Consider the following 16,018-nt stretch of genomic DNA (forward strand, 5'->3'; position numbering starts at 1 on the left):
TTGTAATTATCTTATTATCAGAGAAAACCTACTTTTAGCCTTAAATCTATTCTACCATGCTTCAATCCTTATAATGCTTTATATACATGTATCTGACTAAAAGTATATATTTCATATTACCAAGTAATTTAAAAGGAAATGTACTTTATATTATTCATATTTCATGTTCAGGTTAGCTATTATTTGTATAACCAATAAAAAATTTCCTCCCTTGCCATAAATAATAAACACTGGTTGTATTTAAAGAGTATCATGTTAGTATATAATTAATTATTGTGTAGTTATTAGGACATGAATATGTAATTTCATAGATCTTTAAATTATGCACTGATGAACCAAAATACATAACTTCCTTGACTGGCATGTAATAAAGTAGACAATGCCTTCAAAATAACAAAAAGTTTACAAAAGTATTCTTTCTCTAAACAGACTAGAACTCAACATTCAATACTACTGTGAATACAACATTCAATACTACATTTCAACACGACTTTGTGAAAACAGAGCCTTACATATGTGCTCTCTACTTTCAAAAAAATTAATTTATCTGTAAAACAGGCACTTTGGAATAAAAACTACACTTTGAGAAGTCAACAGCAGGAAATTTTGTGTTTTGGTTTAGGGGAAAACAAAGATGAAGAGCTACTGACAGCCTTAGGGGGAAAAAAAACCAACCACCTATCATCACTCCTTAAAGTTCTTCTAAAGTAAAGGAGGGGAGAAGAATGCATATAAGTTTATATACTGACAAGTGCTGGCTACTGGAGATGAGTTTTCTAAATCTCCAAGTTTCTATAAATGCTACAAACAGAAAAATCTGGATAAAGAGAATGGAATCACTATGGTGAGGGAAAAACAGTCTCTAAAGCTACAACCACAATCAAACACAAACAAATATTAAACCTGTATGTAGCAGGTTCACCTAACACAGGAAATAACTAACAAGATTTAGATAAAAAGGAAAAATTAAGTCCAAATGTAACCGCCAATGACAGTAAGCCAAACTGTGGTCAAGAAGAAAAATAAGATAATACAGCTCAATAATCTCAAAGAGCCAACAATTCTGTAGTCCTTTAAAAAATAAATAAATAAATAACATTTTGGCTGGGGCACCTGGGTGGCTCAGTGGGTTAAGCATCTGCCTTCGGCTCAGGTCTTGATCCCAGAATCCCAGGATCAAGTCTCAGGTTGGGCTCCCTGCTTGGCGGGGAGTCTGCTTCTCCCTCTACCTCTCTCTCTCTCTGTCAAATAAATAAATAAAATCTTAAAAAAAAAAAACATTTTGGCATGGTATGGTGGTAGAGAGAGCTGATATTCACATCAGACTGCTTTATTCTAAATCCTGGCCCCACATCTTTAAGCTACATTAATAATCCTTCTGTGCCTCCTTCTTCTAATTATTAGCCCTGTAAAGCAGAGGTAATAATGTCATGTACCTATAGGATAGACATGAGGCTTTAATAGTTATTATAGGTAAAGAGCAGGGTAGATGGTATAGGCATAGATGGTAAATTCAAAAGATCTAATTAGACTTATTGTGGTGAACATTTCATAATGTCAAATCACTGCTGTATACCTGAAACTAATAAAATACTGTATGTCAACTGTACTGCAGTTTAAAAATAAAAAAGAGCTTGGGCCCCTGGGTGGCTCAGTCAGGTAGACATCTGCCTTTGGCTCAGGTCATGATCTCGGGGTCCTGGGATCGAACCCCACGTTGGGCTCCCTGCTGAGCGGGGAGTCTGCTTCTCTCTCTCCCTCTGCTGTTCCCTCTGTTTGTGCGCTCTCTCTCAAATAAATTTAAAAAATAATAAAAATTAATTACTTTTAAAAAGAGCATGGACTAGAATAGGATTAGATGTTCAATAAATTCAATATATTATTTTTTCTCATTATTATAATTGGTGTGTTAAGATAAAGTGGGAGAGAATATAAGAAATCGCGGCTACTCCAGTGAACAATACAGCCAACAACTGTATTTTTCAAAGATATGAATGTCACAAAAGACAAAAAAAAAAGAGAAAATATTCTAAATTAAGGGAGACTTAAAGGACAAAATAATTAAACATAACACCTGATGCTAGCTCCTATTCTAAGAGAAGGAAAAAAAAATCTCATGACGGACATTTATTATATAGTGGAATATGGATGGTAGATTAGCTAAAAATGTATCACTATAAATTTATTAAGTTGATAACGGCATTATGTTTACATAAGAGGGTACCACTATTCTTAAGAAATATTCACTGACATATTTAGGGGTAAAGAGCCATGATACATAATATATGTAACTTACCCTCATATGATTTTTTTAAAAATTTTAAGTATGTACTCATGAGTACACACTGACAATTTCCAAGCAGCAAAATTAGAATCATTATTATAATTCTCACTGAGTTCTATTTCCCCAACAATCTCTGTCTTTACATCTGTAGTGATCACAACACAGATATTTTTAATAAGGATCCTGAGGCATAAAGAATAAATTATACTCGGGTACCTGGGTGGCTCAGTTGGCTAAGCGACTGCCTTAGGCTCAGGTCATGATCCTGGAGTCCCAAGATCGAGTACCGCATCAGGCTCCCTGCTCAGCAAGGAGTCTCCTTCTCCCTCTGACCCTCCCCCTTCTCGTGCTCGCGCTCGCTCTCTCTCTCTCTCTCTCTCTCTCTCTCATTCTGTCTCTCTCTCAAATAAATAAATAAAATCTTTTTAAAAAAGAATAAATTATACTCAATATACTATGTTTTTAATAACATGGAAACATACAGAAGAGAAAGGTTTCTATCAAAATACAATATATTAAAGTATAAATTTAGTATCAACCTGAAATTTTGCTATCCCTAAACACTCAATTCCCAAAAAATCCAAACAGGTGATTTTTAATTATAGCTCCTATTATCTAAAGAACTTTACATGACAGAATTTAAATTCTCATAGCTTGGATCGCATAGTTCTTTCACTTATATCAGGTCCAGAACCACAATCACACAGTTAACCCAGATTTTTTCCCTTGAAAATCAGAGCCTGTGCTGTTTCTCTTCTTTCTAGCTTCTTGAGGCAAGGCTAGAGACCATTATGCTGCCCAGATTGGCTAATGTGACAATTCTGCCAAAGCTTGCCTTGGTGATTGCATTTAGTGATAATGAAACTGGAACTACATCTACTATCAAAATGGATTATCTCCATCCAGTATCTTAGATTGTCTCCAGAGAGGGTTAATATTCAGTGTACCCAATTCTGATGTAGCATTTCAAGAGAAAAAGGGCCAAGCAGGCAAGGGTCAAATGAATCCCTCCCCACCCACCAAAACAGACTAAGCTAAACAGCTAAAAACTGAAGAAGTTAAGCAGGCATTTCTCCACAGATACCAAAATGACCCCCTGACACTAAATTAAAAGCAAATATCGTCTCTACACTTCCAGAAGTGCCATAAAATTCTAAAAACTCTCCTGCCTCTTTACTTAACATCACATTTATATCATGGCAATATTTTTATCTTGTCTCAATTCAATAAACACTTTTGCCCATTTCTTCTCCAATTAACTGAAACCTAAGAATCATTATGTAAACACTAATTCTTACCAAAAAGCCAGCAGTTACAGATTATTTTCCTACTCTTTTTATATCCCCAAAAGATTGCTAAAAGAGGAACAGATTGCCACTTAGAGTCTCAAACCACTTTTCTTCAAGCTCAGATTTTCCTTAGACTTTGAAACCTAAGTCAGATGGGCTACCTGAGGTTGTCCTGGTCAAGAAGAGTGAAAATAAGTTATTTTAAGAACGTTTTCAGACCAATGCATTCAAAGCAACATTATTTTCCCTTTCCTTAGTGTCCACAGTCATCACAATAAAAAGATGTGGACAAAACCAATTAATTTACCATTAAGCTACACTTATTTCCCCAATCTTTATTTTACAACTGCATATCCAATTTATAAAGTAGACAGAAGATAGAGATTTATACCAACCTTAAAATTCTGATCTACGTCATCTTCATTTTCAGTTTCATTTTCAGCTTCTAAGTCAATATCATCATTGTCATCACTTTCATCTACTACGTCATCCACTGTGACACAAAACATGCTATAAGTAGGTCAGAGGTAAGCATTCTACAACATGTACATCCAAAGGAAAGATGCTATTTACATACAACATTAGTATTTCAATCACCAAAGGAAAAGTAAATGAAATTCCTTATTAAAAATGTCCCTAGGGGCACCTGGGTGGCTCAGTGGGTTAGGCCTCTGCCTTAAACAAGGCAAGACGAGTGTACGAGTACTCAGGTAAGTAACTGAGTGCTTTAAAACAAAGGAGAGAATATTTTAAAAGGACATTTTTCTAAACTAACTCTATTGAAGAAGAAATAACTAATATTAACCGTATATATTAAGGTGTACAAATATGATGATCTGATACAAATACACGTGGTAAAATGATTACCAAGATGAAGATAATTAATACATCCATCACCTCACATAATTAACATTATTACTGTGTGTGTGTGTGTGTGTGTGTGCATGCGCGCACGCGCAAGAGCTCCTCTCGGAAATGTCCAAATATGCAATACCACATTAACAACTATAGTCACCATGCGTGCTGTACATTAGATCCTCAGAACTTAATCTTCTTAAACTGAAAATCTGTACCCTTTGATCCCATCACCCCATTTACCACACCTCTGACCCCTGGAATCCAACATTCTATTCTCTATTTCTACAAAATCATATTTTTTTGTTTGTTTGCTTTTAAAGATTCTGCATGTAAGTGATACCATACAGTATTTGCCTTTCTGTCTGGCATATTCCACTGCCCTCCAGGTTCAACCATGTTGCTGCAAATGGCAAGATTTCCTTCCTTTATATTATCTGAATAATATTCATATATATCACTGTCCTTTATCCATTTATCCATCAAAGGACATTATGGTTATTTCCAAATCTTGGCTACTATACATAATATCACAGGGAAGATGGGTGTACAGATCTCTCTTTAAGATAATGATTTTAATTCCTTTGGATATATATGCAGGAGGACTGCTAGATCATAGGTAGTTCTATTTATAATTCTTTTGAGGAACCTCCATGCTGTTTTCCAGATTAGCTGTACCATTTTACATCCCCACCAAAAGTATTAAAGAGTTCATTTTCTTTACAAGTAGCAAATAGTTCCTATGTCTTGTCTTTTGGGCAACAGTCATTCTAACAGGTGTGAGGTGATATCTTACTGTGGTTTTTATTTCCATTTCCCTGATGATTACTGATGCTGAGCACTTTTTCATACACTATTGGCCATTTGTATGTCTTCTTTGGGAAAATATTTATTCAGGTCTGCCCAATTTTTAATTGAATTACTTGCCTTTATACTCTTTAGCTGTGTGAGCTTATATATCTCTCTCTATATATATATACATACACACACACGTGTGTGTGTGTGTGTGTGTATTTGACAGTAGCCCATTCCCAGATAAATGTTTTGCAATATCTTCTTCCATTCTGTAGGGCAATAAATTGCAATTACTGTTTCAATTTATTTGTTTCCTGGGCTGTGCAGAATCTCTTTAGTTTGTGATAGCTCTACTTGTTTATTTCAGCTTCTGTTGCTTGTGCTTTTGGTATCTTATTCAAGAAATCATTGTCAAGAATAATCCCCAAGTTTTCTTCCAGGAGTTTTACAGTTTCAGGTCTTATAGTTAAGTTTTGATCCATTTCAAGGTAATTTTTTGTGAATAGTATAAGACAGGGATCCAATTTCATTCTTTTGCATGTGGATATCTAGCTTTCCTGATACAATTTACTGAAAACAATGTCCTTTCCCTACTGTGTATTCTTAGTGTCTCTAATAAAAAATTAGCTGACCACATACGCATGGGTTTGTCTGGGCTCCCTATTCCATTCCACTATAGGTCTATGTGCCTGCTTGGAGTACCATACTGTTTGGTTACTATGACTTTGCAATAGTTTGAAATCCAGAACTGTGATGTATAGCTTTGTTCTTCTTTCCCAGGACTGCTCTGGCTACCGGGGTCTTTTGCAATTCCATTAATTTGAGGATAGTTTTTTCTATTTCTGTCAAAAATGCCATTACAATTTCAAAGAGATTACTTTAAATCTATAGACCACTTTGGGCAATATGGGCATTTTCACAATATTAATTCTTCCAATCCAAAAACAGAGGGTGTCTTTCCCATTTATTTGTGTCCTCTTCAATCTCTTTCATCAATGTCTTATAGTTTTCAGTGTACAGGTCTTCAGCTCCTTGGTGAATTTATTCCTATTTTGTTTTTAATGTTATTGTACATAGGGTTACTAAATTTCTCTTTCAGATATTTTACCGTAATTGTATAGAAACACAACTGATTTTTATATATTTGATTTTATATCCTGCAACTTTACCGAACTTGTTTATTAGCTCTAACAGTATTTTGGTAGAGACTTTAAGGTTTCGTATATGTAAGATCATGCCATCTACAAACAGATGATTTTATTTCTTCCATTCTGATTTGGATGCCTTTTATTTCTTTTTCCAGCCTAATTATTACAGCTAGGATATCCAGTACTGTGTTGAAAAGAAATGGTGAGAGAGGACAATTCTGACTTCTTCCAGATCTTATAAGAAAAGCTTTTAACTTTTTATCACTGAGCACAATATTAGCTACAGATTTATTATATATGGTCTTTATTATGATGAAGAACATTCCTTCTGTACCTAATTTGTTTAGAATTTTTATCATAAAAGGATTTTGAATTTTGTCAAATGTTTTTTCTGCATCTATCAAGATGATCATATGACCCTTCATCTCTCGTTGTTAATGTGGTTTATCGCATTTTCATTTGTGGATGTTGAAATGTCCTCGTATCCCAAGATGAATTCCACTTGATAATGGTATATTATCCTTTTAATTTGTTGTTAAAATCAGTTTGTTGTTACTTTGCTATGGATTTCTGCATCTAGGTTCACCAGATATTATGGTCTATGTAGAAGTGCTAATAACACTGACTCCATCTCCGGCCGTCCATCTTGTTCACGTCCAAGCAGCGATCTCCCTTGGGGCCCAGTTACGCCCTGACCATAAAGCATGAAGGCTTATCCTAATCTTCCCTGAAGCGGTGCACAGATGACACCACTTCCGGTACCAAGGAGAGATCCTCTGGCGCACATATAGCACCACTTGAGATAATTACCCTTTCACTTCACCACAAATGCCCCTTGCTCTATAAAAGCTGTGAATTAAGGTCTGGACTGGGCAAGAACAGCTGTGCAGCAGCACGTGGATTGCCTGACCTTGTCAATAAGTTACCCTGAAAAAATTTTTCCCAAAGAAAAAAAAATACAAAATTTTATAGAGAATTTCAAAGTGTTCATAATCTTTGAAGTCTATTCATGGATTCCTACGGCTCAATAGATCCCAGGCTACAGATCTCTGTTTCCGACATACTTTTACATATTAAAATGCATATATGAACCACTATTCCTATAATTATTTTACAAATGCAAAAACAGTGCAATATACCTAAGAACAAGAACTCTATCAATATAAATAATATAAATTATATATAATATAAAAAATAAAAATTTTAGTTTGTGTAAAATAACCCAGTTTGTTATAGCTGTGTATTATGTATCCTTGGCCAAGAGTTGGTTGATGTATTTCAAAATAGTATTACAATTACTTAGTATTACATAATTAACAATTTGTACTGTTTAATACAATGATTCTGCTACCATATTGTCTCTATTCTTGTCATCTTAATTCATCACTGGCCAGACGAGTAATATTTTATGTAATTACTTCAGAAAGGGAACCTGGGTATTCTACTCCCATACTTACAGGCCTAAGAATATGTCACCTTCACATATGGATGGCAATGCAAGTGTTCAGAAATCCAGAATCAGGACTCTTTCCTCCAAACCTCTGTAAGATGCTGCTTCACTATCTTTTGGCATTTAATGTTCTAGAGACTAAGTCTTGAGGTCAGGTCAATTCCTTCAACAACAAATGTTAAGTGTATACCAACTGTGTACAATGAAGGATTAAAAAAAAAAAAAAAACAGTTCTATCCTCACAGAACTTATATTCAAGCTGAGGAAGGTTAAAAATAATGAAAACTGTGATCAATGTAATGAAGTCTGATATATGAAAAAGTAATAGTGAACAGAAGGGGTATTTTCCTTGTGTCTGCACAGTTGCTGTCAAAACCCTCCTCTCACATCTTAACCATGAAGTCTTGACAATCAGTGTAAATCTCCCTTTCTAATTTAGTGAGCCATTAGTCCGAAATGAGACAGGAAAGGAGCCCTCAGAAAAATATCATCTCTCTGTCATTTTTTCCCCATGTTTGGTGAATTCACTGCACTAGAAGTCAGCTTCCTCTACCTATGTGATTATTCTGTACGCTGAATAAAGAACACTATAGGGTAAATCCTATATCCCATCTCCCTCTCAGTATTACCACCGGCTGTATCATACAGAAGTCTCGCTGGCTTTCTACCAGTTACAACCGCCACTTAAATCCCCATAATCCTACACTGAGATACAGAAGAGAAAGGGACTCCAACTGCTCCCTGACTGTCCATCCGACTTAGGTGCTACCAGTGCCTCAACTTGGAGACAGATATAACTGCATTCAAGAAGGGAGAGCAGAGAACTGATGCTCTTCAATACATCCACACCTCCACCACGTACGGTGCATGTTCTACGTGTGGTTCATGAGAATGCTTCTTTTACCTTGTTCTCACTTCTGGTACAGACTTTCCCCTATTTTTAAAGTCTGTGGGTAATTTTATATCAATGGGAAAAAGAAACTAGACCACAGTTTTCACTTCACTATCTTACTCAAGTTCCAAACTGAGTTGTGGACTTTTTAAACACTTTAAAGGAAGTTTCTGAATAATCCATTTTGGTATTTTACATAGACTAAAGGTGTACTTTAATAATAAAATATTTTTAAAATAAAATCATAACAGTATACTCTGTGATATATACCACTAATAAATCTGTATCAAGGATAATAAAACTAATTATAATTACCTGAAAATTCTCTTACATCACTTATTTCAAGTAATTACTTTTAAAGATAAATATAAAAAACTTTCCATTTTTCTTGCAAAAAATTTATCAACTGATGAGAAAATACTTTAGAAATTGTAATAATAGTCTAGACTATATTCTCTTTTCCATTTAACTAGATTTACTTTTCCCCATACTAAAATTTCAACTCTTACTCCTTTTACTATGTTCCCAGTATTGTACTGAAATGGCAAACAGCCAACTTCTGATAATTTCACTATTTTTGTTTAGGTAAGTCACATGCAAGTTTTGTTAAGCATAAACCGTAATATTTTGGTTTCCTGTGTTGTTAATTTTTGCCATTCTACTGATGTAAGATACTGGTGGTATCTCATTGTGGTTTTGATTTGTATTTCTCTGATGGCTAGTGATGTTGAACATTTTTTCATGTGTCTGTTAGCCGTTTGTATGTTTTCTTTGGAGAAGTACCTGAACCCTCTTACACTGTTAGTGGGAATGCAAGGTGGTACAGCCACTCTGGAAAACAGTATGGAGGTTCCCCAAGACACTACTAGGGATTTACCCCAAAAGATACAGACATACTGAAAAGAAGGGGCACATGCAGCCCAATGTTCGCAGCAGCAATGTCCACGACAGACAAACTTTGGAAGGAGCCAAGATGTCCTTCAACAGATGAGTGGATAAAGAAGATGTGGTTCATATATACAATGGAATATTACTCAGCCATCAGAAAGGATGAATACCCACCATTTGCACTGACATGGATGGAATTGGAGGAGATTATGCTAAGTGAAATAAGTCAAGCAGAGAAAGAAAATTATCATACAGTTTCATTCATATGTGAAACATAAGGAATAGCACAGAAAACAACCGGGAAAGGGAGGGAAAACTAAATGGGAAGAAATCAGGGAGGGAGACAAACCCTGAGAGACTCTGGACTCTGGGAACCAAACTGAGGGTTACAGAAGGGAGGAGAGTGGGGGAATGGGATAACCAGGTGATTGGTATTAAGGAGGGTACATGAGGTGATGAGCACTGGGCATTATATGCAACTAATGAATTGTTGAACACGACATCAAAAACTAATGATGTACTATATGCTGGCTAATTGAACATAATAATAAAAAATTTAAAAATTTTAAAAAAGAAAAATATTGGTAGGTGTGTTTCTATTTTCACCTTCCTTTTCCCAAGCATTATAATACTGTGCATATTTATATGCAAATTCTGAATCATTAGAAAACACTGCTGTGAACCATATGCACTAATATCAAACCTTTTTCTTAGGAGAACTATGAATTTACATAAGGAAGCTAATCTTGATAATAGAAATTGTAAAATTTTTAAGAATTATTTAAATAGCTGAACCTTACTGCAGTAGATAGAAATTACTCTGTTAATTTGGACTAGTACTTTTTTACGCTTCTTAAAGTACATATTACCTTCTCTTTTCAATTTTTTGTTTGTTTTTTTGTTTTTTTTCTCTTTTCAATTTTTTAATCAGTGAGTCATCTGTTAAGTTCTTTCTTGCCACAGAAATTTCATGGGAATATGCAGAAACTCTATGAAGAGAGATGAATTATTGTATAATAAAAAATGAGTGTAGGGGCACCTGGGTGGCAAAGACAGTTAAGCCACCGACTCCTGGTTTTGGCTTAGGTCGTGATCTCAAGGTCCTAAGATTGAGCCCTGTGTCAATCTCTGGGCTCTGCACTTCCCTTCTCCAATCAATAAGATTTTTTTAAAAAATCATATTTTTGGTGATTAGGTATTCTTAACTTGAAAAAAAATGAAGTTCACCAGAAAGTTATAAATGTAAGCCCAAATATAATTACCTAAATATTTAACGTTTACACTCTTATCCTTTGAAAATTGATGTAAACTATGAAATAATGTTCCTATGTAATGCTTAAATTTTTTCAAATTCAAATTTACATAAATATAACACATTCTATATTATTGCCCTTAATTATCAGATCTCAATTTCTTATATTTGAAGAAATATTTAACTAAAATATAATGTGAAAGTTTATTGTGTTTATTAATGTGTCTTCTGCTGAGGAACTAGAAATGAGAAAAAAAAGTCGACAGTCACACAATTCCAAGACCACTGAAAGCCAGTGGTAAACATACAGTCTTACCTTCTGGGGGTAAACTGTAGAGCTGGGCCACAGGCCCAGTCACAGGAATAACTGGCAGCTGGAAATGGAAAGAACTTTTAATCGTTGGGAGTGGCAGGCGATTTTTAGGAAAACACTTCCTCATTATCAAACTAGAGGTGTTGACAAGGGGATCAAGGGTCCTGACTGCCAAACATTCCTGTTTTTTAAGAAAAAGAAAAAAAGAAAAAAGATATTGGGCCTTTGGTGAATAACTGAATCAACTTTACATTACTTCATAAAGTAATACATCAATAATTTTCAAGAGACAAATACCACAAAAACCTCTATTTTAATGTAATATGATTATAAAATAGCTCTGGTTATTCAGAAGTATCTCTTCATAAGTAAGAACTTCATATGGCAAATTTAATAATACTAAGCAGAAAACAGTACCATCTCTGGCCCCCAAAGTCACCAAAGTCTATGAGTCTTGCTTTATCCCTGGTTTCAGTTACTCATGGTCAACTGTGGCCCAGCGCTGATGATCTTCATTCTGACCTCAGGTCAATACTAGCCCTAATGCTACAACACAACATACCTACAGCATTTCACCTCACTTCATCTCATCAGAGTCATTTCATCATTTTACATCATCATTGTAAGGATGAGTACAGTACAATAAGATATTTTGGGAGAGAGGGACCACATTCACTTAACTTTCATGACAATATACTGTTACAGTTGTTCTGTTTTACTGTTAGTTGTTAATCTGTAACTGGGCCTCAAATAAATCAAACTTGATCAGATATGCATGTTTAAGAAAACACACATTGTATATATAAGGCAAAGTACCATCCAAGGCTTCAGGCATCTAAGATCCAAGGGATCGTGGACCGTATTCCCCACAGATAAGGGGGGACTACTATGCTAAGTAGTATCTATGAGTGACCTACAAGGCAGTCAGCAAGCCTAGGGCACAAAATAAAAATTCTTTTTAATTTAAGGGAAGAAGAAAAAAACATTAAGTAAAAAAGATAGTAAGAAAGGAATAAGAAATAAGGAATGTGCACTGGCTGAGCTTTTCTCAGAACTGTATCAGTTATCATACAACAGCACCTTTAATAAGCTGACTCTTCAACTTATAAAAAAATAGTCTGAATACCATGATTTTAAGTGCTAAGAGTTTAATATGCTGTCCTGGTATCCAATCTTGACAAGGGCTAATAGACAGGGGATTTGAACTTGTAACATACAACACTATAATTTTTATTATTATTGACAACTGGCATTTAGATAGCATTTTCATATCCCATAAAATTTTCAATACAAACTTTCACATCTGACCTGTCAGAACAGATGAGAAACTAAGGCTCAGAAATGTTAAGTGGCATAAACAAGGTCACCCAACTCTTCCTGATATATCAATTATCCATGACTGTCTACATTAGGAATAGTAAAAACAAGTGCATATGACTGATCTAGAAAAGAAAAAGCTTAGGGTAAACATCAATTGTGTTTTCAGGTACCTTAACTACTGCCATGTAAAAAGAGACTGTTGTGTGTAAGACCAGGAGGGCACAACCAAGATTAGTGGCTGCAATTTTAAAAAGACAGATTTCCTTGTAATAATTATAACCTTCTAAAAACAAAACGGTTGCATTGTAACATCCCCATTGCCCAGGGCTGACAGTCTTCTTGCTAAAGATACTGTTAAGAACGTTTACGATTAAGATGGCCGGCAGAACTAAAATTCCTAACTCCAGGTTTCACTCTTGTACCTTCTCTGTGTAAAAATGCTCTATCCAGAAGGAAGACCCTGACAACGCTCCCAAACCAGAGAATTGCCTTACACTGCAGTTGTGAAGGACCCATAAATATCTTATGAGGGGAACATGCAAAACAGCCAACTTTATGTACAGCCAACTGCACATCTTAGAAAACATGGCTATACAGATTCCCCTCCTGCCCAATGGATGGATTTATACATCCTCCTTTCACCTAAAATCTCATATTGCAGAGATATGCACGGAGCCCTTTCTCCAACTCGGTCTGAGGAGGTCACGTGAGAAAGGTTTATTATGCCTTTGGTTTTCAGATTTTTTTCTTAAATATATTTATCACGCTTTTTTGAGTATTTATAAGAAATACTAACTTTTCTTAAGAACCAAATAGTATCATTAACACATAACCACAATAATAGGAAGAAAATTAAAAACTCACTTGTGAGGTGTTATACAGAATTTTCATGCCATTGGCATCTATAAATGCTTTTCTTCCCAACTTGATGTTTGTAACACTTTTTAAACTCTGTAAAATTCCTTTCCGAATGAGCATGTTTCTATGCCGGTTATCATGGCGGTGCCAATCTACATAAATTGTTAAAAGGACTTGGACATATCCTCTGTCTACAGCTCTTCTGGCGTTTGTTTCTTTAACAAAAGAAAATTGAGAAAGAACATTTTTTAAATGACAAGAGAAAATGGTAGAATAAATTAAATTTAAATTATCACAGTACTGTAATGAGTTCTTACCATTTTTTTTCAAAAAAATATATATAGCAGCTACATATTTAAATATTTTTTCCTCTAACAAAATAAATGAAAAGTCCCAGATGGCAAACTACATTATCACTGTTGTAACTTCTATTATAAACCTTGTTTCCACTGAAATTAACTCTATTGAACTGCAGCTTCCATTACAAAATGTATATATTTCCACTGAAATCAACTGCTTTGATTACTCCCACAATTATATAAATATCCATGCCATAATAACACTAAGTTAAAAATACTTATAAAACTTTTAGTAAATGAAATGTAAGAACCACTTTACTGTTTTCTGATCATTAGTTATCTAATGCAATAAAAACTAGATTAAAGAGGTTTCTTTTGTAAATGGTTGGTTTTACTGGGGTAGAATTAACAGAAATCCACAAATCTGATCTGTTTTATTAAAGTGTTAATATTTTAGATTATTAACCAAAAGGGGAGATTTCACTAAAATGGACGTAGGAAAATCCTATCACAGCAACATCCTGAGCCCCTCAGTACAACACTGGTGGGCCAATGATAGGAACACAAACTAATGGGGAATACCAATCCAACCAAGCTTGTTTAATTACAAAGAAATTCCAACTCTCCTTAACCTAAGTTTACCCTGGCTCATGGCATAAGCACCAAGATAACGTAACTGTAAGGTAAGGCTCTGCTACTTTTAGTTACCTGAATGAATTACTATAGCTTCCAAATTGCTAATATGCTAAAACATAAAGATGTTGAGATTAACAAACTATTAATGCTCTCTCAGAAACCCTGTTCTGACTTCAGGGAGCTGGAAGAAATTCACAGGGTGGGAAGAGGGGCTTTCTTATGTAAAAGCTTTAAAAAGTGTCTTCAAGAGCTAGATGGCCAAGGCTGTGGCTATTTACACAATCTGGTCAACAGCAGTTTCCTGTATTTTAAAGGAATATTCACTTCGTTTACACCACCTGGAGCATATAAGCCTTTAGTTTACTGGTTGTGACTATGATTTTCTTAAAAGACACTATAAGCCTAAATGGTATTTATGTGAAATATTTAAATTCTTATTAAAGATCAAATAAGAAACGCCCATAACTCAAACACAGGTGCTAAATGAAGAGATGTAACAAAAAGAGCTATTTCTTTGCTTTACACTCGCTCAGGTTTATTTTGGTAGCATCATTTATCCTTTTGTTTTTTTCCTCTCATTTATCCTTTTAAAGTAAGTAACTGCCCCCTCCCAGAAAGCAGTTAAAAAAAAAAAAAAATCAATGAATGAGAATGTTCCAAAATGCCCCGGTGCACTTAGAAATATGCAAGTGCTACTAAACATTATCTTGCATTATTAAATTTTTATTCTATTTGGTGCCATGTGCCCTAAGAAAACATACCTGATATAAACTAGAGTCATCCTACTGGTCGGTTACTTTTTTTACCTGATGAAGTAAAACAGGTATGTTTTTCCACCATCCTCCTTTGAAGGAGGAGGGAGTAAAAGGAAAATTACAATTTAATACACAAGATACCAGATTCCAGTCCTCTTAGATTATCCAATTTCTATCTGCAGTTGAAATTTATGAGGGTTTTAGTTTTTATTAACTTAGAATCAGTGATTTTGACATCAGTGATTCTGAAAATTAATAACTTCAGTTGTAATAGCTATTTTAATCTACTCTAAATCAAAAATATACACTTTATATTAATTTAAAAATTAATCTTTAAATTACAATTTGAACCGCCAAGTCAGGGCACAATAAAGCCAGGCTACAAACAACTTTTAAAATTAATCCAAGTATTATTCTCTGATCTTGGTCTGAAGTTTATCATATCATACATGAAAATAAAACTACATGGCTCATCTAATCGAGTCCCACACATTTCATTTCAAAGATAAAACTCTTAACTGAATTTTATATACTCTGGTATAGAATACTAATATCTAAGATGACTTTTTAAATTTAATACATGTAATAAATCATTACTTTACCAAATACCAGATTTTCAATCAATTAATCATTTGCTACTATTCAAATGAACAATTCTGGTCATTCAAATTTAAGGGCAAGTTGGTCTCACCCTTGATAGACAGTTTTGGGGAAAAATAACATCGAAAGCCATCATATCCTTGGGTCTATATATTACTGTGGTTAAGATGTTAATTTAATCAGCCAATGAGAATGGAAGTGCTAACAAAAGTTAGTATTTAAACCACAGATACTGAATACCCTGGAGAGAGAGAACATATAATACAGATAAATTACTCTCCAAAGGAATCTTATCAAGACACATTTACTCCAATGCTTCAATTCTGAAGACAAAGAAAACAGTTCCTTTAGTTTTTAAATGAACTTAGTAAATTATAAATTTAC

At 34.5% G+C, this 16,018-nt stretch overlaps 1 protein-coding gene across 5 annotated transcripts in view; it reads right to left on the bottom strand.

Moving 5' to 3' along the window:
* The window catches only part of AGTPBP1 (ATP/GTP binding carboxypeptidase 1), a 153,034-nt gene that overhangs the window by 78,230 nt on the left and 58,786 nt on the right, over window positions 1-16,018 (bottom strand). For all 5 annotated transcript variants that reach the window (XR_013967697.1, XM_080819315.1, XM_080819316.1 and 2 more), the window contains 3 exons: window positions 13,351-13,559; window positions 11,170-11,347; window positions 3,969-4,066 (listed from right to left, as the gene is read on the bottom strand). Coding sequence is in view for 4 of the 5 variants with exons in the window: in XM_080819315.1 (XP_080675441.1) it covers window positions 3,969-4,066; window positions 11,170-11,347; window positions 13,351-13,559 (485 nt within the window). In the remaining variant the exon portion in view is untranslated. The remainder of the gene's footprint in view (window positions 1-3,968; window positions 4,067-11,169; window positions 11,348-13,350; window positions 13,560-16,018) is intronic.

The sequence above is a fragment of the Martes martes genome (assembly GCF_963455335.1).
Source record: "Martes martes genome assembly, chromosome: 12".
NCBI classification, from domain to species: Eukaryota; Metazoa; Chordata; class Mammalia; order Carnivora; family Mustelidae; genus Martes; species Martes martes.